This window comes from Odocoileus virginianus, chromosome 3, assembly GCF_023699985.2.
Source record: "Odocoileus virginianus isolate 20LAN1187 ecotype Illinois chromosome 3, Ovbor_1.2, whole genome shotgun sequence".
NCBI classification, from domain to species: domain Eukaryota; kingdom Metazoa; phylum Chordata; class Mammalia; order Artiodactyla; family Cervidae; genus Odocoileus; species Odocoileus virginianus.
Window position 1 is genome coordinate 11,464,593 of NC_069676.1, and position 26,800 is coordinate 11,491,392.

Below are 26,800 nucleotides of genomic sequence, written 5' to 3' on the forward strand. Positions count from 1 at the left end.
AATTACTTGGAGAAGGAGGAAATGAGTAGAGGAACTTGAAGGGAAGAATAAAAATTTTTGCCTGCCCTACCCAGCATGCAGGTTCCTAGTTCCCCGACCAGGGGTCGAACCTGTGCCCCTTGCAGTGGAAGCATGGAGTCTTAATTCCTGGACCACCAGGGAAGTCCCTAATATTTTTAGAATTTAAGGTATAGAAGAAAAGTTTCTCTCAAACAAATGATGTCTGTGTATCCATTTCATAGTAACTCATGCCTATATTTTCCAGTACACTCATCAACAACATGGAATCAGAAAACCAGACAGACGTCTCAGAATTCCTCCTGGGCCTCTCTGATAATGAAGACCTGCAGCCCCTCCTGTTTGGTCTCTTTCTGTCCACGTACCTGATCACCATGCTTGGGAATCTGCTCATCATCCTGGCTGTCAGCTCTGACGTCCACTCCACAGGCCCATGTACTTCTTCCTCTCCCATGTCCTTTGTTGACATCTCTTTCATCCCCACTATAGTCCCCAGGATGCTGTCGAGCATCCAGACAGAGAACAAAGCCATCACCTATGCAGGCTGCCTCACTCAGGTGTATTTTTTCATGGTTGTCATGTGCATGGACAATTTACTCCTGACCAGCACGGCCATCTGCCACCCACTGTACCACGTGATCATCAGGAACCCCTGTCTCTGCGGTCTGCTGCTGCCTCTTTCTTTCTTCGTTAGCACTCTGAATGCCCTGATCCACAGTCTGACGGTGTTGCAGCTGAGCTTCTGCACAGACTTGAAGATCCCCCACTTCTATGAACTTGCTCAGATCCTCAAACTTGCCTGTTCAGATGCTCTTATCGATGACATCCTGGTGTATCTGGTGACTAACCTGTTACGTGTTGGTCCTCTCTCAGGCATAATTTTCTCTTACACTCGGATTGTCTCATTCATCCAGAGAATACCATCCATTGGTGGGAGGTACAAAGCTTTTTCCCCCTGTGGGTCTCACCTCTCTGTTGTTTTCTTATTTTATGGGACCTGTGTTGGGTGTTAGTTCTGCAGCAATTCTCTCCCCCCGGAGGAGGGCAGTGGCCTCAGTGGTTACACTGTGATTACTCCAATGATGAACCCCTCCATCTACAGCCTGAGGAACAGAGACTTAAAGGTAGCCTTGAGGAAATTCGCCTCCAGAACATTTTCTTTTTCATGATTCTGTCATCAACTTTTGGTGTGGGCTTCTAGAATGAGTCAAAGAGAATGAAATATTGGGTATGCCAAATTTCTGGTTCTTCCAAAATTTAATTCTCCTAGTAAAGTGGTTAATCATGGGTTTTCAAGTCAAGTATCTTTGTATTAAATCCTACTATCCTGGGAATTCCCTAGCAATCCAGTGGTTAGGACTCCATGCTTCCACTTCAAGGGGAATGGGTTTGATCCGTGATTAGGGAACTAAGATCTCCCAGTTTGCTGAAATCCATACTCCCCACAAAATCCTTCTATCTTGTGTTTTACTACCTGTCATTTATCAAACAACTTAACTGAGTTCAGTTTGATATCTATAAAATAGTCAAAATATTACATACTTAATAGTGAAACAGGAAATACATCTGTATAGAAATTTATCTAGATTAAGCACTAGTAAAATCAAATGTGTAATTATCAGGTGCTAACAGAAATCAATTAATCTCCATAAAGCTGGAGGAAAAAGTCATTATTATCAGGTGTGCAGTTCTTGTGTTTGTATACTTGTGAACACGCATTTGCTTTATCATGATATCTTGATAAACCAATTCTCGTTTCATCTGCTTCCTTTTGAGTTATATTCATTTTCCTCATTTCTGTTGGAATCTATACAGAGAAATTGATTAGAATAAAGTCAATTGAGAATTTTTCTTTCATCCATGAATTATATAGAAGTGCGCTTCTTCGTTTCCAAATATATGGAGGACCTATTTTTATGCCTTTGTTAGTGGCTTTTAGTATCATTGCATTGTGGCTAGAGAACATACTCTGCACACTTTAAATTCTTTGAAATTTAAGTGTGTTATGCACACTTGTGGTCAAACTTAGTAGATGATCTGTTTGTACTTAAAGATCATTTCAGCAGTGATCGAGTGCATTTTCTGTATACGCCCACCCATTAGGTCAATCATGTTGAAATCTGACTTTTTTGTCTCCTTGTATCAATCATGGAGTGATGTATGTTATAATCAGCCAGTGTGATATTGAATTTGACTGTTTCTTTTTTTTAATTTTATTTTTAATTGGAGGATAATCGCTTTGCAATGTCATGTTGGTTCAACAGGGTGAATCAGCTATTTGTTGTTCAGTTGCTAAGTGGTGTCTGATGCTTTGCAACCCCATGGACTGCAGTGCCCCAGGCTTCCCTGTCTTTCACTATCTCCCAGAGGCAGATATAAGTATACATGTATTGCCTCTTTCTTGAGCCAAATCACCCCACCCCGCACACACACTGAATTTGACTATTTCTGCTCATAGTTCCATCATTAGATACTACGTACAAATTCAGAATTGTTATGTCTTCCTGGTGCATTCAGTCTTTTATCTTTATGATGCTACCTTTGTTATCCCTGTGTGTATTATTGCATTAAAATCTACTTTGTCTGATAGTGAAAAGTGAAAGTGAAAATGTTAGTTGCTCAGTGGTGTCTGACTCTTTGCAGCCCCATGGACTGTAGACCACCAGGCTCCTTGGTCTATGGGATTCTCCAGGCAAAAATCCTGGAGTGGGTTGCCATTTCCCTCTCCAAGGGAAACATTTTTAGAGGAAAAATTGTAGCCTTAAAAAGTGTGCTGAAGCTTGAAATTTTATTTAATAAACATAGTAAGGTAGTAATAAGAATAAATGTAGCAAACTCAAAGAAGAAAGCAGGAAACAATGATCACAAAAGAACAAATTAAATTAATTTTGAAGAAGTGGAGTAGTAGAGAGAAAAAACTGAAATTTGGTTTCTTGAAAATACTGATAAAGCAATCTCTAGCAAGATTGATAAATTTAAAAGTTTACACAAATTAGTATTGGACTATCTTAGCATTAATTGCCAGTCCAGAATTTAATTCAGAAAGGTGGATTCTCCAGGCCAGAATACTGGAGTGGGTTGCTATGCCCTCCTCCAGGGGATCTTCCCAACCCAAGGATCAAACCCAGGTCTCTTATGTCTCCTGCATGAGCAGGTGGTCTCTTTACTATTAGCATCACCTTGGAAGCCCAGAAAGGTGGGACACAGATGTTTTTTACATTAGGGTCCTGCCTTGTTTGTGTTCTAAATATTCCACAATATGGAGAAGGCAATGACAAACCACTCCAGTATTCTTGCCTGGGAAATCATATGTATATGTGCTGCCGAAGCGAGCACATGGGAAATCATATGAACAGAAGAGTGTGATGGGCTACAGTCCATGGGGTCACAAAGAGACACAACTGAAGTGACTTGGCAAGCACACATGCCTGTCATAGTCTAGGCATTGCCTATTGCCCCTGTATTCTGTATCGTGTGCTTTAACAGGTACCAGTTCTCTCCTGTTCTAGTGCATCTTGCTCCAAGTGACTCATGCATTCTTGCTTTGAACAGCCCTGATACTTGAAACCCCAGCAGTTGAAGCAGTGGCAGGGCCAAACTGTGAAATCAACAGAATGAATGCCTTTAGCAGTGGTTGGAGAGAACAAGACTCCTATCCACACATGGTCAAAATAGATGGATGCACAGTCGATGAAAGTCATGGCTGGTCTAGGGACAGTTTCCATGGAAGGCATGGGCTTCCTTGAGGCCTTGTATCCCCAGCCACCCCAAGATTGTCCAATTGCTTTTCCTTATCTGGTTGATGTTATTATCCCTCCTTTTGGCATTTCCTGGGCTTCCCTAGTGGCTCAGCTGGTAAAGAATCCACCTGCAATGCGAGAGACGTGGGTTCAATCCCTGGATTGGGGAGATCTCCTGGAGAAGGGAAAGGCTACCCACTCCAGTATTCTGGCCTGGAGAATTACATGGACTGTATAGTCCATGGGGTGGCAAAGAGTCAGACACAACTAAGTGACTTTCACTTGACTTCTCCAAGGGATCTTCCTGATGTGGGCTTTGAACCTGGGTCTCCTACATGTAAGGCAGAGTCTTCACCATCTGAGATAGTAATGCACCGTAGTTACCCAAGGTTTTCCTGCATCTCCCAGGTGGTGGGAAACCTGGCTGAAGTCCATACTGGTCTCCTTTTTGTCCCTTCCTATTCCCCAGAGACATTCCTTTGGGGTGTTAGCCTAAAGGGAGATCCTTACCCTCACTGTTCACCGCTGATCCTGCAGAACTTAAAGCTCACACTGGTCCCTCGGCTTCCCTTGTAGACCACCCCAAGGGGAAAACAGCCCCAGTGTCTGACTCACCACTCTGGCGTCCTTTCCTCTCCTGGTATACATGCAGCAGTTTCTTTCTTGGGTAAGTGTGATGTGTACAAGGTACTGATTTGCAAAACGCTTTTATCTTGCAAAACAGTTACAATCCTACTATTAGCCAGCATCTCTACCACGCCACATAATTACCACATTTTTTTTGTAGTAAGAGCATTTATGATTTACTTTCTTAGTGACTTTCAAGTATAAAATACATTTTTTGCTTTCTTTAATATTTTAATATAATTTGTTTCCTCCATACTTCTACGTATCTTATTAAATGCATAAAATGCTAAGCTATTAGATACATATAAATATAAATTACTCTAAGAAGGGGTTAATAAATTTTTGCTTTTGTTGTTCTTTGTTGTTTTGCAAACCCCTGTAGCATGTGGGTTTGTCAGGTTGCCCTAGAGGTAAAGAACTACCGGCCAATGGAGGAGACATAGAGACGCAGGTTTGATCCCTAGATTGGGAAGATACCCTGGAGGAAGAAATGGCAACTCACTTCAATATTCTTGCCTGGAGAATCCCATGGACAGAGGAGCCTGGCAGGTTACAGTCTATGGGGTCTCAAAGGGTCGGACATGACTAAGCAACTGAGCACACACACAAAGGTGTCTTCTAGTAAACGAGGCATTTATATTCATGGCTTAAATATTAACATATAAAAGTGAGTGAGAATAGCGAGTTTTGCCTGTGCTGCTGGAAAATGCTGAGAAGATGCAGACACGCTGTATCATGTGGAATCTTAGTTCCCTGACCAGGGTGGAACCCTTGCCCCTCTGCATTGGAAGCACAGAGTCTTAACCATGGAACTAACAGGGAAATTCCACAAGTGAAGGCTTCTGGGAGGAGCAAGACTCATTATTGCTTGGAAGTTCCTTTTGACTTTTGACTGCAAGGAGACTTTTTGCCATGCGTAGTGTCTCCCTTATCCTTTACTCAGGGTTTTTGCCTCTCTTTGTCCTTGCCATGATTATTCCCCTGAGGTGTTTACAAGAGACAAAACTTGGCTATTAACCTTGTTTCAGTTGTTACTTCCATTTCTGAGACCAAACAGAGAGCTGTCTGTAAATTCCTCAACTGGAGCCCACCTATCTCTTGCCTCAGGAAATGCAAGCGGAGGCTTGTTGTTCAGTTGCTCAGTCGTGTCCGACTTTGCAACCCCATGGACTGCAGCACACCAGGCTTCCCTGTCCTTCACTATCTCCTAGAGCTTGCTCAGACTAATTTCCATTGAGTAGATGAAGCCATCCAACCATCTTGTCCTCTGTTGTGCCCTTCTCCTCATGCCTCCAATCCTTCCCAGCATCAGGGTCTTTTCTAATGAATCGGTTCTTCGCATCAGGTGGCCAGAGTATTTGAACTTCAACTTCAGCATCAGTCCTTTCAATGAATATTCAGGATTGATTTCCTTTAGGATTGACTGGTTTGATCTCCTTGTAGTCCAAGGGACTCTCAAGAGTCTTCTCCAACATGACAGTTCAAAAGCATTAATTTTTTCAGTGCTCAGCCTTCTTTATGGTCCAAATCTCACATCCATACATGACTACTAGAAAAAGCATAGCTGTGACTATCAGCCCTTTGTTGGCAAACTAACGCCTCTGTTTTTTATTATGCTGTCTATGTTTGTCATAGCTTTTCTTCCAAGGAGCAAGTGTCTTTTAATTTCATGGCTGCACTCACCATCTGCAGTGATTTTGGAGCCCCCCAAAATAAAGTCTGTCACTGTTTTCATTGTTTCCCCATCTATTTGCCATGAAGTGATGGGACTGGATGCCATGACCTTCATTTTTTGAATGTTGAGTTTTAAGCCAGCTTTTTCACTCTCTTCTTTGACCTTCATCAAGAGGCTCTTTAATTCCTCTTTGCTTTCTGACATAAGGGTGGTTTCACCTGCATATCTGAAGTTAAAGAAGAGGCTGGCTGATTTTAAATGTCCAACTGGAGTCCATTTATTTCTTGCCTCAAACCTAGTAGGTTGGGGTTTGGGGAGCTTCCAGGTTGGAAAACAAGAACTCATCTATGTGCTGGGACAATGGAGCTTCCTGAACTCTCAGGGGACAGAATTTCCTGTGCTGAAGACCCTCTGGACCCTGCCCTGTGTATATATCTATCTGATTGTTCATTCGTATTCTTTAGTATCCTTTGTAATAAAGAAGTGATCTAGTAACTTATTTTCCTGAGCTCTGTTAGCTACTCTAGCAAATTGAGCAAACCAAGGACGGCTTTGAGGGGACTTGCAATGTATAGCCAATTAGTCAGACTGATTCTCAAAAGGTGTGCTGTTATTTTACCATTACCCCATTGCCACACCCTGACTCCGCCTCCAATCTTCATTCTATTCACCTTTGACACCAGATAAACTCTTCTGGGAGATTATCCTGTGCATTTTGAGATGTTTAGCTGCACCCCCAGATGACACCACTAGATGCCAGGAGCGCTCCACCCAAACCCAGTTGTGCCATTTTACAAAAATCTCCAGTTCAGTTCAGTTCAGTTCAGTCGCTCAATCGTATCTGACTTTTTGTGATTCCATGCATTGCAGCATGCCAGGCTTCCCTGTCTATCAGCAACTCCAGGAACTTACTCAAACTCATGTCCATTGAGTTGGTGATGCCATCCAACCATCTCATCCTCTGTCATCCCCTTCTCCTCCTGCCATCATTCTTTCCCAGCAACAAGGTCTTTCCCAATGAGTCAGTTCTTCCAACCAGGTGGCCAAAGTATTGGAGTGTCAGCTTCAGCATCTGTCCTTCCAATGAATATTCAGGATCGATTTCCTTTAGAATTGACTGGTTTAATCTCTTTGTAATCCAAGGGACTCTCAAGAGTCTTCTCCCACACTAAAGTTCAAAAGCATCAATTCTTTGGTGCCCAGCCTTTAAGGTCCAAATCTCACATCCATATATGACTACTGGAAAAACCATAGCTTTGACTAGATGGACCCTTGTTGGCAAAGTAATGTCTCTGCTTTTTAATATGCTGTCTAGGTTTGTCAGGAAGCAACAGTTAGAACTGGACATGGAACAACAGACTGGTTCCAAATAGAAAAAGGAGTACGTCAAGGCTGTATATTGTCACCCTGCTTATTTAACTTATATGCAGAGTACACCATGAGAAACAGTGGGCTGGATGAAGCACAAGCTGGAATCAAGATTGCTGGGAGAAACATCAATAACCTCAGATATGCAGATGACATTACCCTTATGGCAGAAAGCGAAGAAGAACTAAAGAGCCTCCTGATGAAAGTGAAAGAGGAGAGTGAAAAAGTTGGCTTAAAGCTCAACATTCAGAAAACTAAGATCATGATATCTGGCCCCATCTGCTGCTGCTTCCACTGAGTCGCTTCAGTCATGTCCGACTCTGCGCAACCCCATAGATGGCAGCCCACCAGGCTCCCCCATCCCTGGGATTCTGCAGGCACTTCATGGCAAATTGATGGGGAAACAGTGGCTGACTATTTTTGGGGGGGTCCAAAATCACTGCAGTTGGTTACTGCAGTCATGAAATTAAAAGACGCTTACTCCTTGGAAGGAAAGTTATGATCAACCTAGACAGCATATTGAAAAGCAGCGATATTACTTTGCCAACAAAGGTCCATCTAGTCAAGGCTATGGTTTTTCGAGAAGTTATATATGGATGAATGTGAGAGTAGAAAGCTGAGTGCTGAAGAACTGATGCTTTTGAACTGTGGTGTTGGAGAAGACTCTTGAGAGTCCCTTGAACTGCAAGGAGATCCAACCAGTCCATCCTAAAGGAAATCAGTCCTGAATGTTCATTGGAAGGACTGATGTTAAAGCTGAAACTTCAATACTTTGGCCACCTGATGCGAAGAGCTGACTCATTTGAAAAGACCCTGCTGCTGGGAAAGATTGAAGGCAGGAGGAGAAGGGGATGACAGAGGATGAGATCGTTGGATGGCATCACTGACTCAATGGACATGAGTTTGGGTGAACTCTGGGAGTTGGTGATGGACAGGGAGGCCTGGCATACTGCAGTCCCTGGGGTCACAAAGAGTCAGACATGACTGAGTGACTGAACTGAACTGAGGCTTGTCATAGCTTTTCTTCCAGGGAGCAAGTGTCTTTTAATTTCACGGCTGCACTCACCATCTGCAGTGATTTTGGAGCCCCCCAAAATAAAGTCTGTCACTGTTTCCATTGTTTCCCCATCTATATGCCATGAAGTGATGATACTAGATGCCATGACCTTCATTTTTTGAATGTTGTGTTTTAAGCCACTTTTTTCAGGGAGGTGGGAGGGGGGTTCAGGATGGGGAACACATGTCATGGCAAAAGCCACTACAATATTGTAAAGTAATTAGCCTCCAACTAATAAAAATAACCAAAAAAAAAAAAAAAAAAAAAAACCACACCCCACTTTTTTCACTTTCCTCTTTGACTTTTATCAAGTGACTCTTTAGTTCTTCTTTGCTTTCTGCCATAAGGGTGGTGTCATCTGCATATCTGAACTTATTGATATTTCTCCCTGCAATCTTGATTCAAGCTTGTGCTTTATCCAGTCTGGCATTTGACATGATGTACTCTGCATATAAGTTAAATAAGCAGGGTGACAACATACAGGCTTGACATACTCCTTTCCTGATTTGGAACCAGTCTGTTGTTCCATGTCTGGTTCTAACTGTTGCTTCTTGACCTGCATACAGGTTTCTCAGGAGGCAGGTAAGGTGGTCTGGTATTCCCATCTCTTTCAGAATTTTCCATAGTCTGTTGTTGTGATTCACACAGTCAAAGGCTTTGGTGCAATCAGTGAAATAGAATTTTTTTTAAATTCTCTTGTTTTTTCGATGATCCAACGGATGTTGGCAGTTTGATCTCTGGTTCCTCTGCCTTTTCTAAATCCAGCTTGAACATCTGGAAGCTCATGGTTCATGTACTGTTGAAGTCTGACTTGGAGAATTTTGAGCATTACTTTGCTAGTGTGTGAGATGAGTGCAGTTGTGTGGTAGTTTGAGCATTCTTTGGCATTGTTTTTCTTTGGGATTGAAATGAAAACTGACCTTTTCCAGTCCTGTGGCCACTGCTGAGTTTTCCAAATTTGCAGGCATATTGAATGCAGCACTTTAATAGCATCATCTTTTAGGATTTTAAATAGCTCAACTGGCATTCCATCACCTCCACTAGCTTGTTCCTAGTGATGCTTCCTAAGGCCTACTTGACTTCACACTCCAGAATGTCTGGCTCTAGGTGAGTGATGATACCATCGTGATTATCTGGGTTGTGAAGATCTTTTTGTACAGTTCTTCTGTGTATTCTTGCCACCTCTTCTTAATATCTTCTGCTTCTGGTAGGTCCATAACATTGTTGTCCTTCATTGAGCCCATCTTTGCATGAAATATTCCCTTGGTATCCCTAATTTTCTTGAAGAGATCTCTAGTCTTTCCCATTCTGTTGTTTTCCTCTATTTCTTTGCATTGATCACTGAGGTAGGCTTTCTTATCTCTCCTTGCTATTCTTTGGAACTCTGCATTCAAATGGGTATATCTTTCCTTTTATCCTTTGTTTTTTGTTTCTCTTCTTTTTTCAGTTATTTGTAAGGTCTCCTCAGACAGCCATTTTGCTTTTTTGCATTTCTTTTTCTTGGTCATGGTCTTGATCCCTGTCTCCTGTACAGTGTCATGAACATCCATCCATAGTTTATCAGGCACTCTGTCTCCAATATTTTGGCCACTTGATGCAAAGAGCTGACTCATTTGAAAAGACCCTGATGTTGGGAAAGATTTAAGGCAGGAGGAGAAGGGGATGACAGAGGATGAGATGGTTAGATGGCATCACTGACTCAATGGACATGAGTTTGGGTGAACTCTGGGAGTTGGTGATGGACAGAGAGGCCTGGTGTGCTGCAGTCCATGGGGTCACAAAGAGTCAGACACGACTGAGTGACTGAACTGAACTGTCTATCGGATCTAGTCCCTTGAATCTATTTCTTATTTCCACCATATAATTGTAAGGGATTTTATTTAGGTCATACCTGATTGGTCTAGTGGCTTTCCACACTTTCTTCAATTTCAGCATGAATTTGGCAAAAAGGAGTTCATGATCTGAACTGAAGTCAGCTCCTGGTCTTATTTTGCTGACTGTATAGGGCTTCTCCATCTTTGAGTGCAAAGAATGTAATCAATCTGATTTTACTATTGACCATCTGGTGATGTCCATGTGTAGAGTGTTCTCTTGCATTATTGGAAGAGGGTGTTTGCTATGAGCAGTGTGTTCTCTTTGCAAAACTCTATTAGCCTTCTCTGGTTCATTCTGTACTCCAAGGCCAAATTTGCCTGTTACTCCAGGTGTTTCTTGCCTTCCTACTTTTGCATTCCAGTCCCCTATAATGAAAAGGACATCTTTTTTCGGGTGTTATTTCTAGAAGGTCTTGTAGGTCTTCATAGAACCGTTCAACCTCAGCTTCTAAAGTGTAACTGGTTGGGGCATAGACTTGGATTACTGTGATATTGAATGGTTTGCCTTGGAAACAAACAAATATCATTCAGTCATTTTTGAAATTGCATTCAAGTACTGCATTTCGGACTCTTGTTGACTATGATGGCTACTCGATTTCTTCTAAGGGATTCTTGCTTACAACCTAGAGGCATATTAAAAAGCAGAGCCATCAGTTTGTCCACAAAGGTACATATAGTCAAAGCTACTTTTTCCACTAGTCATGTAAGGCTGTGAGAAAATGGAAGTGAAAGTGTTAGTTCCTCAGTCCTGCCCAACTCTCTGTGACCTCATGGACTGTAGCCCACCAGACTCCTCTGTCCATGTGATTCTCCAGCCAAGTTCTGGAGTGGGTTCCCATTTCCTTCTCCAGAGTATCTTTCTGACTGGGGTATTGAACCTGGGTCTCCTGCATTGCAGGCAGATTCTTTGCCCTCTGAACCATCAGGGAAGCTGCACAGATGTGAGTGCTGAGGGCCAAAGAATTGATGCTCTCAAACTGTGGTGCTCTAGAAGACGTTTTTGAGTTCCTCGGACAGCAAGGAGATCAAATCTGTCAATCCTAAAGGAAATCAACCGTGAACATTAATGGAAGGACTCATGCTGAAGCTGAAGCTCCAACAACTCTGGCCACCTGATTGGAAGAACCGACTCATGGGAAAAGACCCTGATGCTGGGAAAGACTGAAGGGAGAAGAAGAGAACAACAGAGGATGCGATGGTTCCTGCTCGGTTCCAAGAGCTGCTGTGACCTTTTTTGACTCAGAAACAGGAAAAATATTTCTTGCAAAGCAGTAAGATTCATGGCTGATGGTCAAGGTAGAACTGAGCATTGCCTGTTGGAGAAAGAAGAGTTCAGCCTGTGGTCAAGTTTATAATGGAAATGTGGAAAGATGGAATTGCTATTATTTGATGTTGAAAAGATGGAGTCAGGAGTTTGATTTGTGGCATTTTAATATACCTATTGAAAGCACTGTTTACTTAAAATGGTAAGATTCAGTGCTAACATAGACATTATAGGACGAAAAGAGGCCTGACAACTAATTACCAAGGGATTGAACAATTATAATTTGGAGAAAATGTGCCTGGTTCATAGAGTACACCTAGGGAACGCCCTCAGGCCCGCTTTAATTCCCAAACTACATTTCCCATAATCCTTTACGCTCTGCCCTTCCTTGTTCGCGTCCAGTTTTGCAGTCCCGCGACACTTAGAAGGCGGAAGTGAAGCGGAAGCCATTACTCTTGGGAGGAGAGTGCTGCTATACACATGGGAAGAGGAGTGGTCCTCCGTGGCTTCTTACAAGCGCTTGGTCCCCGCGGCCGATCGGACTTTCCGTATGAACTTGTCATTCCCTCAACCGCAGCTTCCGTGACCTTTGCGTCCCATGATTCTACTGTCTGTGATGTAAGTCCCGCTTTCCTCACTTAACCCTTTACTCTTGGCCTTCGAGAAAACCCGGGAGGCCCCAAAAGCCGGCGGAGGTAACAGGGGACAGGACCTGGGATGCGGAAGCCAGGCAGGAGTGTGATTTAGACCCTGTGATAAGCGTAATGAAGTGCTGGTGACGAAGTTTAGGACCAGGGTGAGGCACCAGTGATGTGGTTCAAAAAAACTGACATCTTGGGGTGAGGACAGAAAAACCCATTCCAGGTGAGTTCAGTACGTTATTGAGGCGGATATGTGTGTCAGGAATTGGAGACTCAAGGATAAACTACCTACCTTTTGCTTTGTGCTCATTTTGTCTAATATTAATAGGAGCACACCGGTTTTCTTTCAGTTAACATTTGTCTTGAATGCTTTTTTGCAGTTAAACTTTTCTTTTACTTTAGTTGACTGTCGTGTAAATAGTCTATAACTAGATTTAAAAATGCACTTCAACGTTGTTGTTTAACTTGGGAATTAGTCCATTAATATTTAATGTGATTACTAATATTTTGCATTGACTTTTGCCGTCTTATTTGGTGCTTTCTATTTTCCCTTCGAATAATTTTTTTATTAGAATATAGGACATATATGTCCCCCCCAAAGTATGAAAACACACAAAATTAAAAGAAGAATAAAGTGAATCCTCAAACTAAGACAAGAAAAATAACATTATGAAAACTCAGAAACCTGTATTCTTCTGAACTGGATGCACCTCCTTCTCCATGATTTTCTTCCTAGATTTTATTGCTTATATGTTTTCTTAAAAATGTATTTGCTAATTTTCGTAATTACTTATGATGAATTACATGCACCCAAGTATTTTCAGAGACATGCGCCTACCATTCTTTCTTAAATACCTAGTGACTTAAATTTTAGTCAGTTTACAAAGTTCCATATACTGTGGTTTTATTTGGAAATTGTGTTTTTTATATGTATATATATACACACACACTCATACACACACACACACACACACATCTGTGCATGTGTATAAATTTGGGGAATATTGGCATTATTATGCCATTGAATTTTACAGTTAACTGGTTTCATCTTCTATAATGCTTTTCAATAAAGTTTTATGAGTATCAGCAAGAAAGATATAATGGTTTTTGTTATTGTTAGTTTTATTCCTTGGAAAGTACTGATGTATATTTATGTTTTTCTTTTGTATCACAAATTTATTTTTATTATTTACTTTCTTTGCTGGACTTCTAGTAGCATTGAATGGAGTTTGAAAAGCCAACTTGAGGCAATCCTGTTTTCTTTCTGATCTTAAGGGAAATTAACTTGAGTTTTAGCTGAAGGCTTTTTTTTTTTTTTTTTTAATAGTATTAGGTAAAGGAAGTGCCTTTTTCCTAATCTAAGAGTTTTTTGTCATGGATCAGAGTGATTTTTCTTTTCCAGCATCTATTTTGATATGTTGATGTATTTCAGCCATCTCAAACTATGTCTGATGTGTAGGTTCTAGTTCTGTTTGTGCTTTAAATGAGTAAGTGAAAAATATGATTATTTTATTTACCTGATAATGGTATTAAACCAATTACAGAATTAAACCAATCTACATTTGAGTGAAATTGGCTTGTAATTTTCCTTTTCTGTTTCAGGTTTATGCCAGCCTCATAAAATGGGGTGGGGTTGTTCTCTCTTTTTTTCTAAACTCTGGAATATTTTACCTAAGAGTAGAATCACTTTTTCCTTAAAAGGGAATTGTACCAGGAAAAACCATTGGGGACTGGAGGTTTTTATTTTTTCTAAAGCTGTTGTTTTCACTTCTCTAAGAGTCAAAGGGCATCCAAGTTCTCTGTTTCATTATGGTAAATAAAATTTCTTTAGGAACTTATTCATTCCATCTAAAACTAAATTGTATAATCAAAATTGTTAAAATATGCTCTTGAGTTCAGTTCAGTCGCTCAGTCATGTCCCACTCTTTGCGACCCCATGGACTGCAGCACACCAGGCCTCCCTGTCCATCACCTGGAGTATACTCAAACTCATGTCCATTGAGTTGGTGATGCCATCCAACCATCTCATCCTCTGTTGTTTCCTTCTCCTCCTGCCCTCAATCTTTTCCAGCACCAGGGTCTTTTCAGATGAGTCAGTTCTTTGCATCAGGTGGCCAAAGTATTGGAGTTTCAGCTTCAACATCAGTCCTTCCAATGAACACCCAGGACTGATCTTTAGGATGGACTGGTTGGATCTCCTTGCAGTCCAAGGAACTCTCAAGAGTCTTCTCCAATACCACAGTTCAAAAGCGTCAATTCTTCGGCACTCAGCTTTCTTTATGGTCCAACTCTTACAACTGTACCTGACTACTGGAAAAACCATAGCTTTGACTAGACAGATCTTTGTCGGTAAACTGTTGTCTCTGCTTTTTAATATGCAGGCTAGGTTGGTCATAGCTCTTCTTCCAAGGAGTAAGTGTCTTTTAATTTCATGGCTGCAGTCACCATCTGCAGTGATTTGGGAGCCCCCCAAATATAAAGTCTGTCACTGTTTCCATTGTTTCCCCATCTGTTTCACATGAAGTCATCTCTTACTGTGTTTTTAATGCTTGATACATGTGTAATGTTACCAGTTTTTCATTCTCATTTTTATATGTTTTTTCCTTTATTTTAAATAAATCCTGTCAGAATTGTGTCAATTTTGTTTTTCTCTTAAAACTTTTGGCTTGATTGAACCACTTTATAATATGTATATTTTCTATTTCATAACTTTGTGTTTTTCATAATTTTCTTCTTTTACTTTCTTGGCACGTTTCTTTACAGTTTCTTACATTGGATACCTGCATGTCCCAAAGGACTGTAGTGAGTATTCTATTGTATTTCAGTTCTAAGTATTATCAAATACTATGACTTCTTTGACATGAAAGTTATTTAGGACTTTTAGTTTCAATTTCTGTGACCTTTATCTGGTTATCTTTTGGTTATTGTTTGCTAACTTACACTGTTGTCAGATTGATGCCATTTTCTGAGACACACATTGTACCCCATGTGTGGTTGGATTTTATAGTTAGGAAATACTATTTCATCTTGTGCATTCTACATATAATTATTGAGTTGTCTGCTTGAACATATTATTGAGAGCTCTGGTAGTGGCTTTGTCTATTCTCATTAGAGAGCCCCCCCTCCCCCTATACTTTTGAGGCAAAAACAAATATAGTATATAGCTAAAACTGTATATTGCTTTTTCTGGGGTTATACCTTTTTTCATTATGTAGTTTCCTCAGTTTTCACTCTTAGCCTTTTTGCTTTAATTCATTCTGGTATTAAAATATTTAAACCAGATTTTTAAAAAAGTATTTACCTTGTATGTGAAGTGAAAGTCACTCAGTCATGTCCGACTCTTTGAGACCCCATGGATATAGTCCATGGAATTTTCCAGGGAAGAATACTGGAGTGGGTGGCCTTTCCCTTCTCCAGGGGATCTTCCCAACCCAAGGACTGAACCCAGGTCTACCTGCATTGTATGCAGATTCTTTACCAGCTGAGCCACAAGGGAAGCCTGTTTACCTTGTATATGTTCTTTATATTTCCTTTCTTGCTATATTTTTATTTTTTAGATGTTCTTGCAAACACCATATAGCTGGATTGTTTTTACTCCATTTTGAGAATCTCTTTACTGTAGTTGGAAGTGTTTGGTCAACTTTTTTATAGCATCTTTTTTTTTTCTGCCCTCTTCTTTTGATTTGAGAATTTTGTTCACTCCACATTTTTCTCTGCATGTTTTGAATTTACCTATGTATTTATATATATATATATATATATATATATATATATATAGATAGATAGATAGATAGATAGAATTTATTTATGTGTATTATCTTAGTAGTTGTCTTGGAGAATTCTTATCCTTGTTCATGAAATTTAGATTTTTGATACCTTATCACTCTTCTGGTTTACATGGTTTTGTGATCATCCATTTTATTATTATTTTTTTAAATACTTATTTAATTATTTGGTGTGCCTGGTCTTAGTTGTGGCAAACAAGATCTTCAATCTTCATCTTTATTTTGTGGTATGCAGGGTCAAGTTCCCTGACCAGGGATTGAACCTGGGCCCCCTGCATTGTGAGCAGAATTTTAGCCACTGGACCATCAGGGATGTCACTGATCATGCATTCTAACTGTGTATTTTTTTTTTTTAACTTGAAAGAAATTATTGTGTATAATCATGTTTAGTTTCATTATACCCACACATTTTCCTCATTGTGTTCTTTCTTTGACTCTTGGACCCTTTGGTGTAAGTTCTTAACAGTCTTTGCTTCCTTGAATTTTCTTTTCTCCCTAAAATATTTATTTTAGAATTTCTCTTTTCTGTGAGTGGCAAGTTCAAATATGCTGTTATTTTGCTATCTTAATGGACATTTTGATTTTTAAAGTATATTCCAGAGCCATGAAGATGTTCCACTATCTTCTGGCTCCCATTGTTGCTGGCCAGAAGTCAGGTGTCAGCCTAATGTTTTATTTTTTTAAAGCAATGATTCTTAAAGTGTGTTCTTCAGACCAACAGCATCTGCATCACCTGGGAAGTTGTTAGAAATGCATATTCTTGCATTTTACACCCCATATCATCGGAGTAAAAAACTGGGGCTGGGGCCTAGCAATGTGAGTTTTTTAAAATACATTTCCAGTGTGTTTTAACAAGCTTTCCAGGTGATTGAGATGCAGCTTGAAGTTTAAGAACCTTTGCTCTAAAGGTAACCTGTTCTTTTTTCCTCCCTGGCTGCTGTTCAGATATTCTTTTGCTATTGGTGTTCTCTGGTTCAGTTTAATTGTATCTAACTCTCATCTGTTTTTATCTTCAGTCTCTTTATATTTGCCTTCTGAAGTGAGAAATTCACAGCTACTGTGTTTTGCAATAATTGCCTGGACTCCTTCATTCTCCTTTTAGAATCCTGTTTAGCATCAGTTCAGCTATTTTCCCTCTGTCCCCCATGGCTCTTTATGCTTATCATCTCTTACCTGTGTGCCCCCGTGTTTATTCTCTAGAAGTGGTTTTTAAATTTAAGCCTGTGTAAAAATCACCTACAGTGCTTGTTATTAATAAGATAGATTCATCAGTCTACTTCAGAACTCTCATTTAATTGGGCTTGGATATGAACTGGGCATCAGAATTATTAAAGTTCTCTAGGTGATGTTTATGCAGCTGGCTTGAGGACCACACTTTGAAAAACAGGGGTTTTTTTTGAGAGGGGGACTGTATAATCTGATGAAACTCTTTGTTTCAACATTTTGCCTTTATTTTAACAATTGTAATTGTCCTTTTAGAAATTGCACATTTTAAACTTTCTGCATATTTATTATCAGCATGTGAATGATTTTAAAACATACCTGTGTTTATTTTGTATTGCACTTAAAATAGTTTTGAATGGAAGATTTAAGCAGTATATGTAGATTGCCTGTTGGAAACAGAAGTATTAATCTGTCCTTTTATCCCCTGGGACATTTCATCTGGTTGGTTGAAAGCCTACAGATAGTGAAGTATGAAGTGAAGTGAAGTAGTGAAGTGAAGTTGCTCAGTCGTGTCCAACTCTTTGCGACCCTATGGATTGTAGCTCACCAGTCTCCTCTGTCCATGGGATTCTCCAGGCAAGAATACTGGAGTGGGTTGCCATTTCCCTCTCCAGGGGATCTTCCCGACTCAGGGATTGAACCCAGGTCTCCCACATTGCAGGCAGACGCTTTAACCTCTGAGCCACCAGGGAAGCCCATTAGTGGAGTATAGAGATGTTAATATACGAGTGTAACACATTTCTGGAGTAAAAAAAAAAATGGCTTACAGTGTTCTCACAACTATTGTTTCTTTGAGCCTACAGGAATAACTGGTAGAAACAGTTCCAGCAGAGGCAGAAATACCACTCAATAAAAGTAATAGAAAGATTATTCTCTCTATAGTATTTCCACCTGCAAATTCTGAGTATCTTTGGGTTGTATTACAAAATTGAATACGGGGATTTTAAATCAAATATTGGAGGAATTATGGCCACAAAAGGAGAAATCATAATAGAATGATTGTAAAGGATAAAATGTGTTTTGGACTGAAAAACCGATGAAGGTGGGTCTTCTGTAATTGTGAGGAGCAGGGGTGAGATGAGGGTGAGGTAGAAATGCATGTGAGCATGCAGAATACATGGTGGCATTTACTCTGTGCTTGTGTGATGCTGAAATCTGTATCCAGGGTCACCAATTCTAGTTCTAGTGGTATAATTGCTCACATGAGAAATACTCCAGAACTTTGCTTTGGTCCCTAGTTTACATTACCATGAGTCTTTGAAAATATCCTACAGGTTTGAAATTGATGTGAGTGCTTTCTCCATCCAGGCTTGAACCACTTGTGTACCTTGCCCCATATTGCAGATGGTGGTGAACAGTGAGGGCCAAGGCATGCCTAAGCCTCATGGCTGTGTCAACATACATCTCATAGGACCTGAACAGGATCCCCCTCCCCTCCCAGTTCCATCCCTTGTGATCTTCCCAAGACCCCAGGCCCAGGGATGTCTTCTCAGTATGAAGAGAAATGTGGGTCAGCTTATTTGTCACCATTCATTCTTTCACACTCTTTAAATCTGTTTATTATTTGAGGTACTGTTCCATACACTGCATACTCCGTTGCTTAGTCCTGTCCAACTCTTTGTGACCCCATAGACTGTAGCCCGCCAGGCTTCTCTGTCCATTGGGTTTTCCAGACAAGAATACTGGAGAGTGGGTTGCCATTTCCTTCTCCAGGGGATCTTCCTGACCCAGGAATTGAACCTGCATCTCTTATGTCTCCTGCATTGGCAGGTGGATTCTTTTACCCACTGAGCCACCTGGGAAGCCCTTCAGACACTGCAGCAGTGAACAAAACAAAGAAGTGAAAAATATTTGTCTTCTTGGCACTTCTTGTCTAGCAAGGTATACATTGTATAAGAGATTTTGTCCAGAGAGCAAATATTTGAATCACTGTTAGTGAGGTGACCTGATTCTAGTGATGACAAGCCCTGAGCTGTGTATGTTGACATAGAGTATGGGGCCAAAAGGCATTGGAGATCAGAACATATGGTTCTAGATGGACCCTCCTCATTGTTACTTGAACCATCGTAAGCCAGGATGAACCTTGAAGAAGTCTGGAGCCTAAGTGTTTAGTGAGTGACAGAGTTTAGCATAATTGTAATTGGTGACATGGACTTCTCATGTGGCTCTGTGGTAAAAGAATCTGCTTGCCAAGCAGGAGATGCAGGTTTGATCCCTGCATTGGGACAGTCCCCTGGAGTAGGAATTGGCAACCACTCCACTATTCCTGCCTTGGAAATTTCATGGACAGGGGAGCCTGGTGGGCTACAGTCCATGAGTTGCAAAGAGTTGGACATGGCTTAGTAACTGAATAACAATTGGTGACACATTACTTGAGAGAGTGACTCTGAATCTTAGTTGAGGTGGGTCCAGGACCTCCACCATATTGCCTGAAGGTTTTACCTAAGCAAGGTTAAGACCCAGAATTTTAAGAATTTTAAGACAGAATTTGCTGCTCAAAAGAGGAAATGCTGAAAAACAAGTCAGAATTGTCGTGTGAGCGGGAGAGACAGAAAACCTTTGGCTACACCTAGTATAGTAGTCTTTCTCTCATTTCCTGCAGATGTCTGCTCCAGGAGGCCCATGAGAGAGAAAGTAGCTTCCTGCTCCCAGGCCCTGCTGTTCAGGCAGATTTACTGTCATTCTTGAAGATGGCAGCTCTTGGCCTGGTTCCTACATGTGGTAAGTTCTTTGGGTGTTGAATAGCCTCAGAAATCAAGCTTCTGTGGCTCCTGCCACTTCACTGAGGGCAAGGATGTGCACAGCTGGTGGGAAGGCTGCCAGCTCAAAAGTGGTGGAGGATACATGAACTGAAATGGGTGGGGCAAAGTCCTGAGAGCTCCCCTAGCAACTGTGTCTGATTCAGGATCTTTGTGAGTTTGGGTGAGGCAGGGAGTGTTTGTAGTTGGTGAGTAAGGAAGGCTATAGGTAATTGATAACCCATTTATTATTTTGATAAATCTGAGCAAAATAATAGCTCCATCTCTTAGAGCTTTCATTTCTTCTCTCATAAATTGAGAATGTATATCATTTTCTTTTTTTTTTTTTGAGAATGTATATTAGTTTATATCTTTTTTATTTTTTGAGAATGTGTGTCATTTTCTTTATGGCTATGTAGGCCCACCACCCTTTTTCCTGTCCTTGAGTGGAATAGGGCTGCTCTGGCTTGTTATACAACTTGTGTGTGTGTGTGTGTGTGTGTGCGCGCGCGATTGTGATTGGGGCATATGCACCACACACACACATAATTAGTATGGGATCATTTCCTCATTTACAAGTGTCAGGTGGGCTTTAATCCTCATAGGTTCTCTCTTCTCTAGCTATGCCCAACCAGGAACCTGCCTATATCCATGAGTCAGAAATTCCTCTTTCTTCAAAAGACCATTCCTGTCCCCAGGATGTGGACCTGTTTGCATGCAATGGCCTGGAACCTCATACATCAACCAGTGTTGAACCACCTCAGGTATACCAAGTTCTTTAAGACCCCTGAAGGTGGGGGAGGGTCTTCATCTAGGCTGATGGATGCCTGATCAGAGTGCAAGAGGAAGAACCAGAGAAGGTTGTGAGGCTGGTATCAGGGATGTTAGGGAAAATGCTATGTAACAGGTTGTATTTTCATCATACAGCACAGAGCTCTCAGGCCAGGCTAAAAGTGAAAGGAGGTTTGATCCCATGTCAGAGTTGCATTTGAAACCATGAGATAGGATGAAATTATCTCATAAGGAAGAGAAGACATCTGAGGACTGTCTTCTAAAGTAAATGTTTAGACCCCAGAGCCAATTCTTGAAAATCCTGTGTTTAGAGTCTCTCACACATAGTCTTTATCCTCAGCTGTCTTTTTTAACACAGGCTGGGTTCTCACTGACCCCAAATGTGTGTGGTTTCAGGAATCAGTGACTTTCCAGGATGTTGCTGTAGACTTCACTGAGAAGGAGTGGCCCTTGCTGGACTCTACTCAGAGAAAACTGTACAAAGATGTGATGCTGGAGAACTATAGCAACCTTGCTTCAGTGGGTAAGGCTGGTGTCATTTCTTCATTCGTTCATTCATGATTCAAATGTCCTTGTTACAAGTGCTTGGTGTGACTCAGGAACTGTGTGGGGATTTAGAATACAGTTATGAACAAATTGACCTGGTCCCTGCCCTAGTGGTATCTCCCTTTGGATATTGATATCTGTCCACTGCATTGACCTTGGAGGTTATGTGTGTCTGACCTTGGGCATAGTTTTCTGAGTTAAGAAATCCTCATTCTTTTGAAGGGCACAATGTGTGGGAATATTTGGGGTTTTGTGTTTTATGAAAGCATTTCACTGTGTTCCTTAGAAATGTGGCACTACCATTTTGCTGCTCCTAAGTTCAGACTTGTCCATCCTCAGAACATTGAAGACCAAAACACTGACACGAGAGTATTGGAAGGGGTGGTCCTCTGCACGATCCTCCCTCAACATATATCTTTCCCCATGAGCAGGGTGCCAGGTGGGCAAACCCAGCCTCATCTCCCACTTGGAGCAAGAAGAGGAACTGAGGACAGAGGATCGGGAGCTTCACCGAGGCCCTTGTCCCGGTAAGCGCCAGGCAGACACAAGTGCTGCTGAGAATCTGCACTTGCCAGCGATAGGGATGAGTGGGGTTTCCTCGGGAAACCTCACCCAGGTTGAAAATGCACTCTCTCTTTCACTGCACCTCCATCCGCTCAAAAGTCTTTTGGTTTCGGTGTCCCTTCATCTTTAAATTTGAGGTGGCCATGTGGGCTCTTTGTCCCATTCTTTCTACTCAACATTCCTGGTCATACTGTTAATAGCATTATCAATGTAAGTATTTGAAGAGTTAATTCTTAATGAGTCAACTTAAATTTCTACCCCCTTCATTGCCAGATGTCTCACATGTCCAGATTTCTCAGTCCTTTTTACTTATGTGTGTTCTCCCCTCTCACTTTCCATTTCCTTCTTTATGGTTTGTATCTGCAAAGAAAGCCACCTCTGTTTTTGTCACCATCATCCCACAATTTTCCTTCACCAGCAGGTTGATATTTTTCCAATTTGTTTCAGATTGGGCGACGCCATCTCAAACCAAATGGTCAATTCTTATGGAAGATATTTTTGGGAAGGAAACATCTAATGGTGTGACAGTGGTAAGATTTCCTTGGAATAATTCTGAATCATCCATATTGAGAGAGGACAGGGGCAGCCTGAGTTAGAAAAGCTTCTCAAAACCAGGCAGGTCCCCCACACCCCTCAACCATGCCCAAGAGCAAACAGTGATAGAGATAATATTACCAGTTTCGGGAAAACCCTGAATTTGGCCCCAGAATTTTCTTAAAGTTCTATTGAGTAATTATTTCTATAACTACATCTCAGATGTCGAGTGTTGGCTTAATTTAGTTTTGAACAGTTAACAGAGTACATATGCAAAAAGCTTTGTGAAAGTTACACACATGGCATTCATTTGTTTTCTTTTTTGATGGAGTCCAAACAGGGCAGAAGCAACACTTTGCTTTGCAGATTGTGACATCATTAGTAATTATGATGTGCTTCTGCTTATATCAGTTTATGTGGGGATAGTCTTAGGAATGTAACAAACATGGGAAATGCCTTAGTCAGTGCTCCCTTTCCATCAACAGGAAAGCAGTCAGCTTGGAGAGAAGTCCACGGAATACACTAACCTGTTTGACGTCTTCAGCATAGGCGCTCATCTCACTCAGCAGATGGGAAGGCACACTGGCAAGAGACCGTATCACCTCCGGGACTGTGGGGTGGCTTTCAGGAACAGGTCCCATGTAACTCAACACGTGAGCATTTACAACGGGAGGAAGATGCACGAATGTCATCAGTGCCAGAAAGCCTTCACCACAAGTGCTTCCCTCACACGGCACAGGAGAATACATACTGGGGAGAAGCCCTATGAGTGCAGTGCTTGCGGGAAGGCTTTCAATGATCCCTCAGCCCTCAGGAGTCACGCAAGAACTCACCTCACAGAGAAGCCCTTTGACTGCAGTCAATGTGGGAATGCCTTCCGCACCCTCTCCTCCCTGAAGATACACATGAGAGTCCACACTGGGGAGCGGCCGTACAAGTGTGACGAGTGTGGGAAGGCTTATGGCCGGAGCTGCCACCTCATTGCCCACAGGAGAACACACACTGGGGAGAGACCCTACGAGTGTCATGATTGTGGCAAGGCTTTCCAGCACCCCTCCCATCTTAAAGAGCATGTCAGGAATCACACTGGGGAGAAGCCCTACGAGTGCACGCAGTGTGGAAAAGCCTTCCGGTGGAAGTCAAACTTTAACTTGCACAAGAAGAACCACACAGTAGAGAAAAGCTACGAGTGTAAAGAGTGTGGGAAATCTTTCGGGGACCTCCTGTCCCGGAGGAAACACATGAGAATTCACATTGTTAAGAAGCCTGTTGAGTGCAGACAGTGCGGGAAGGCATTCAGGAACCAGTCCATCCTCAAGACGCACATGAATTCCCATACTGGAGAGAAGCCGTATGGATGCGACCTCTGTGGGAAAGCCTTTAGTGCGAGCTCCAACCTAACTGCGCACAGAAAGATCCACACCCAAGAGAGACGCTACGAGTGTGCTGCCTGCGGGAAGGTCTTCGGAGACTATTTATCCCGGAGGAGGCATATGAGCATTCATCTAGTGAAGAAGCGTGTTGAATGCAGACAGTGTGGGAAAGCCTTCAGAAACCAGTCGACCCTCAAGACACACATGAGAAGTCACACAGGAGAGAAGCCTTATGAGTGTGACCACTGTGGGAAGGCCTTCAGCATCGGCTCAAACCTCAATGTACACAGGAGGATACACACTGGGGAGAAGCCTTATGAGTGCCTGGCCTGCGGGAAAGCCTTCAGTGACCATTCGTCCCTCAGGAGCCATGTGAAAACTCACCGGGGTGAGAAGCTCTTTGTGTCATCGGTGTGGAAAAGGCTCCAGTGACACATCTTTTTTAAAGAAAAACATGAGAACTCAGATTGACAGGGAACCTGGCAGGTGTCAGGAAGGCAGGAAGCTTTGAGGAACTCATCTCACTGTTAACTTGGGAGAAATCCAGTTCGTATAATAACTGGGGAAAGACTTGGGTTTTTCCACATCACATTGGAACTATGTGAGAACTCATAGTGGGTGAGAAAACGTGTATCTGAGGTATGAGGAAGCCATCAGTTTACATGTAGCTCTCAACAAACAGGAGAACTTGGAGAGGGAACCCCTAACCTGGTATTTAATGTCAGAATGACTTTAGTACCACCTCGTACCTTCTGGGCACAAGAACAAGCTCATCTTGGAGGATCTCTGTAAATTCCATGACTGGACAAACCTTTCCTGGTCTGATTGTATCCCTCATGAGAGAAATCACACTAAAGAGAAAAATCTATGAAATAAGGACCATGGGGAAGCCAGTAATAGGTTGGCAAGCTATAGCCAGCTGTCTCTTTTCATGCAGCTGGCAAGTTTAGAATAGTGGTTGTGTTTTTAAAGAAGAAAAATATGTGACGGAGACCACTTTTGGCCCACAAAACCTAAAATACTCAACTCTCTGGCCGTTTACAGAAAAAAAATTGCCAGTTCTTTATCTACAGCAGTGGGGATAACTTTGCTCCCTGGGGGGCACTTGGCAAAGTCTAGAGACATAGTTGGTCTTTAAAAGTGGAGGGGGGTTGCCATTGGCATGTTTTGGAAGACACCAAGGATGCTGCTAAATATCCTACAATGCACAGGGGCTTTCCTCAAGAGGGAGAAAGTATGTGCCCCAGAATGTCAGTATTGCTACGGTTGAGAAATTTTAACCAACAGTTCCTCATGTTTTTGTGAAACACGTGGGTACTCACATTATGAGAAATTCCTATTTACAGCTTCAAAACTATACTCAGTGTAATTCTTTTAGGAATCACATGAGAACCCACATTGCAGACAATCCCTCTGTGGAGTTTCATCCACAGCCCTCTCACGTGTGTGTATGAGAGTTCTCTCCCCAGTAGGATTTCTCAGTATGTGTGGAATTACACTTATCAGTTAGTCTTCTATCACAAAAATGGACCCCAGCTCATTAATTTTTCAGTCTTTAATTTTAAGGTTATGCTCTTGCAAATAACCCTCACACCTCATCACAGAAGGTTTGTACATAGTAATTCTGCTATAATTTCATTTGTGATATGTGTTTATTTCCTTTTGGACAACTTACTTTGAACAGTGGAGTTTTTTTTTTGTTTTGTTTTTTTAAGACTAGTGTCATGTGCTGTGTAACATGTGGGTATTTTTAGTACCTATTTGTTACAAATATCTAATTCAAATAAGTTGTGATCAGAGCAGGATGTGTTCATCAAATGGGTCCTTTGGAATGTTTTTGGCCTCCTATCCAGCCACAAGTAACCTAAACTTGTAGTTGCATCTTCAGTATCTTTTTCTTTCATATCAGAAAGATCCAAGTTCTGATTAGTAAGGTATGCTATTTTAGAAAATCTCTTACAGGTTTTCCTGCAACTAGTAGAGTCCATGTCCACAGCCTGGCCATTGACAAAAAGGCAGATGCCACAATACAGGCTGTGAGAAAGCACTTGAGAAAGGGTCTATCTTACCTGGATTCTTCTCTACATTTTTTTCCCCCTTATTCTTCCCCTTACTTCGCACCTTGAGAAGAGATCCAGTACCTAGTGTTAAAGATCCATGTTATGACCATGAGGATGCAAGCCACAGGCTAGGCAAGAGGAGTGGGGCAGTTTACTGCAGAAAAATCACAATAATCTTGGCTTCCTCGATGGCCTCTTTGAGTGTCTGCACTAGCCCTGGATTTGTTATTTCCAGACTTACATGAGAAAAAATAAAACTGGTTATTGGTTTAAGCTGCTTTGGATATTTCATTGTTTAATCTATTTAATAATTGTTTTATTGGTGGTTGGAATGTTCTACTGTACCAGATTGGGTGTTGTCCATAACCCATGCCTCAGGTCATTAGTGGGGTTGGGTAGCTGCTGCTATACATGTGGGTATAATCTTTATAATTGTTGGATTTGGGTTTTTAAAAATCCTTAAGGGCATCCCTGGAGGCTCAGTGGTAAAGAATCCACCTGCAGTGCAGGAGACCTGGGTGCCATCCCTGGGTCAGGAAGATCCCTTGAAGAAGGAAGTGGCAAGCCACTTCATTATTCTTGCCTGGAAAATCTTTTGGACAGAGGAGCCTGGCAGGCTACAGTCCATGGGGTTGGAAAAGAGTCAGACATGACTTAGTGACTAAACAACAAAAATCCTTGTACCCCTGTTTTTAAATTGTGTTTCATGTCTCTGATGTGCTTAAGCATTATTTCTTAACTTGTGTTGAAGTAAGCGTATTGGTTTTCGCAAAAACCCTAAGAAATAGGTAGTGCCAATAACGCCCTTTTGCATATGGGCAGTCTGAGGCAAGGAAGTTTGTTACTTGTTTGAGGTCAGCTCATTAACAAGTTGTAGTGCCTTTCTTGTTTACTTGTTTTAAATATTTATTTATTTGGTT

General features: G+C 41.5%; 2 protein-coding genes across 4 annotated transcripts; both read left to right on the forward strand.

The window, feature by feature from the left end:
- Positions 1-281: 281 nt before the first annotated feature.
- LOC110144092 (olfactory receptor 7G3-like) lies at positions 282-12,209 on the forward strand. The gene is made up of 2 exons (XM_070460370.1): positions 282-955; positions 12,026-12,209. Exons 1-2 carry the CDS (start codon positions 282-284, stop codon positions 12,207-12,209), a joined length of 858 nt encoding a protein of 285 aa, XP_070316471.1.
- ZNF317 (zinc finger protein 317) lies at positions 12,059-26,153 on the forward strand. 3 transcript variants are annotated; one of them, XM_020903937.2, is made up of 7 exons: positions 12,059-12,241; positions 19,876-19,994; positions 20,633-20,775; positions 21,200-21,326; positions 21,781-21,876; positions 22,361-22,443; positions 22,933-26,153. In XM_020903937.2, exons 1-7 carry the CDS (start codon positions 12,222-12,224, stop codon positions 24,250-24,252), a joined length of 1,908 nt encoding a protein of 635 aa, XP_020759596.2. In that variant the 5' UTR covers positions 12,059-12,221; the 3' UTR covers positions 24,253-26,153. The 3 variants fall into 3 exon arrangements, with proteins under 3 accessions (XP_020759596.2, XP_070319875.1, XP_070319870.1); XM_070463774.1 differs by lacking the exon at positions 12,059-12,241 and adding an exon at positions 12,293-12,487 and having other exon boundaries at positions 20,617-20,775; XM_070463769.1 differs by lacking the exon at positions 12,059-12,241 and adding an exon at positions 12,294-12,487.
- Positions 26,154-26,800: the final 647 nt, after the last annotated feature.

Coding starts and splice junctions, on each gene's coding strand:
- LOC110144092 (XM_070460370.1), top strand. CDS start 282: ATGGAATCAGAAAACCAGACAGACGTCTCAGAATTCCTCCTGGGCCTC. Junction 956..12,025: donor ATACCATCCATTGGTGGGAG/GTACAAAGCTTT, acceptor GTTCGCGTCCAG/TTTTGCAGTCCCGCGACACT.
- ZNF317 (XM_020903937.2), top strand. CDS start 12,222: ATGATTCTACTGTCTGTGAT. Junction 21,877..22,360: donor TCACCGAGGCCCTTGTCCCG/GTAAGCGCCAGG, acceptor AATTTGTTTCAG/ATTGGGCGACGCCATCTCAA. Junction 22,444..22,932: donor CATCTAATGGTGTGACAGTG/GTAAGATTTCCT, acceptor TTCCATCAACAG/GAAAGCAGTCAGCTTGGAGA.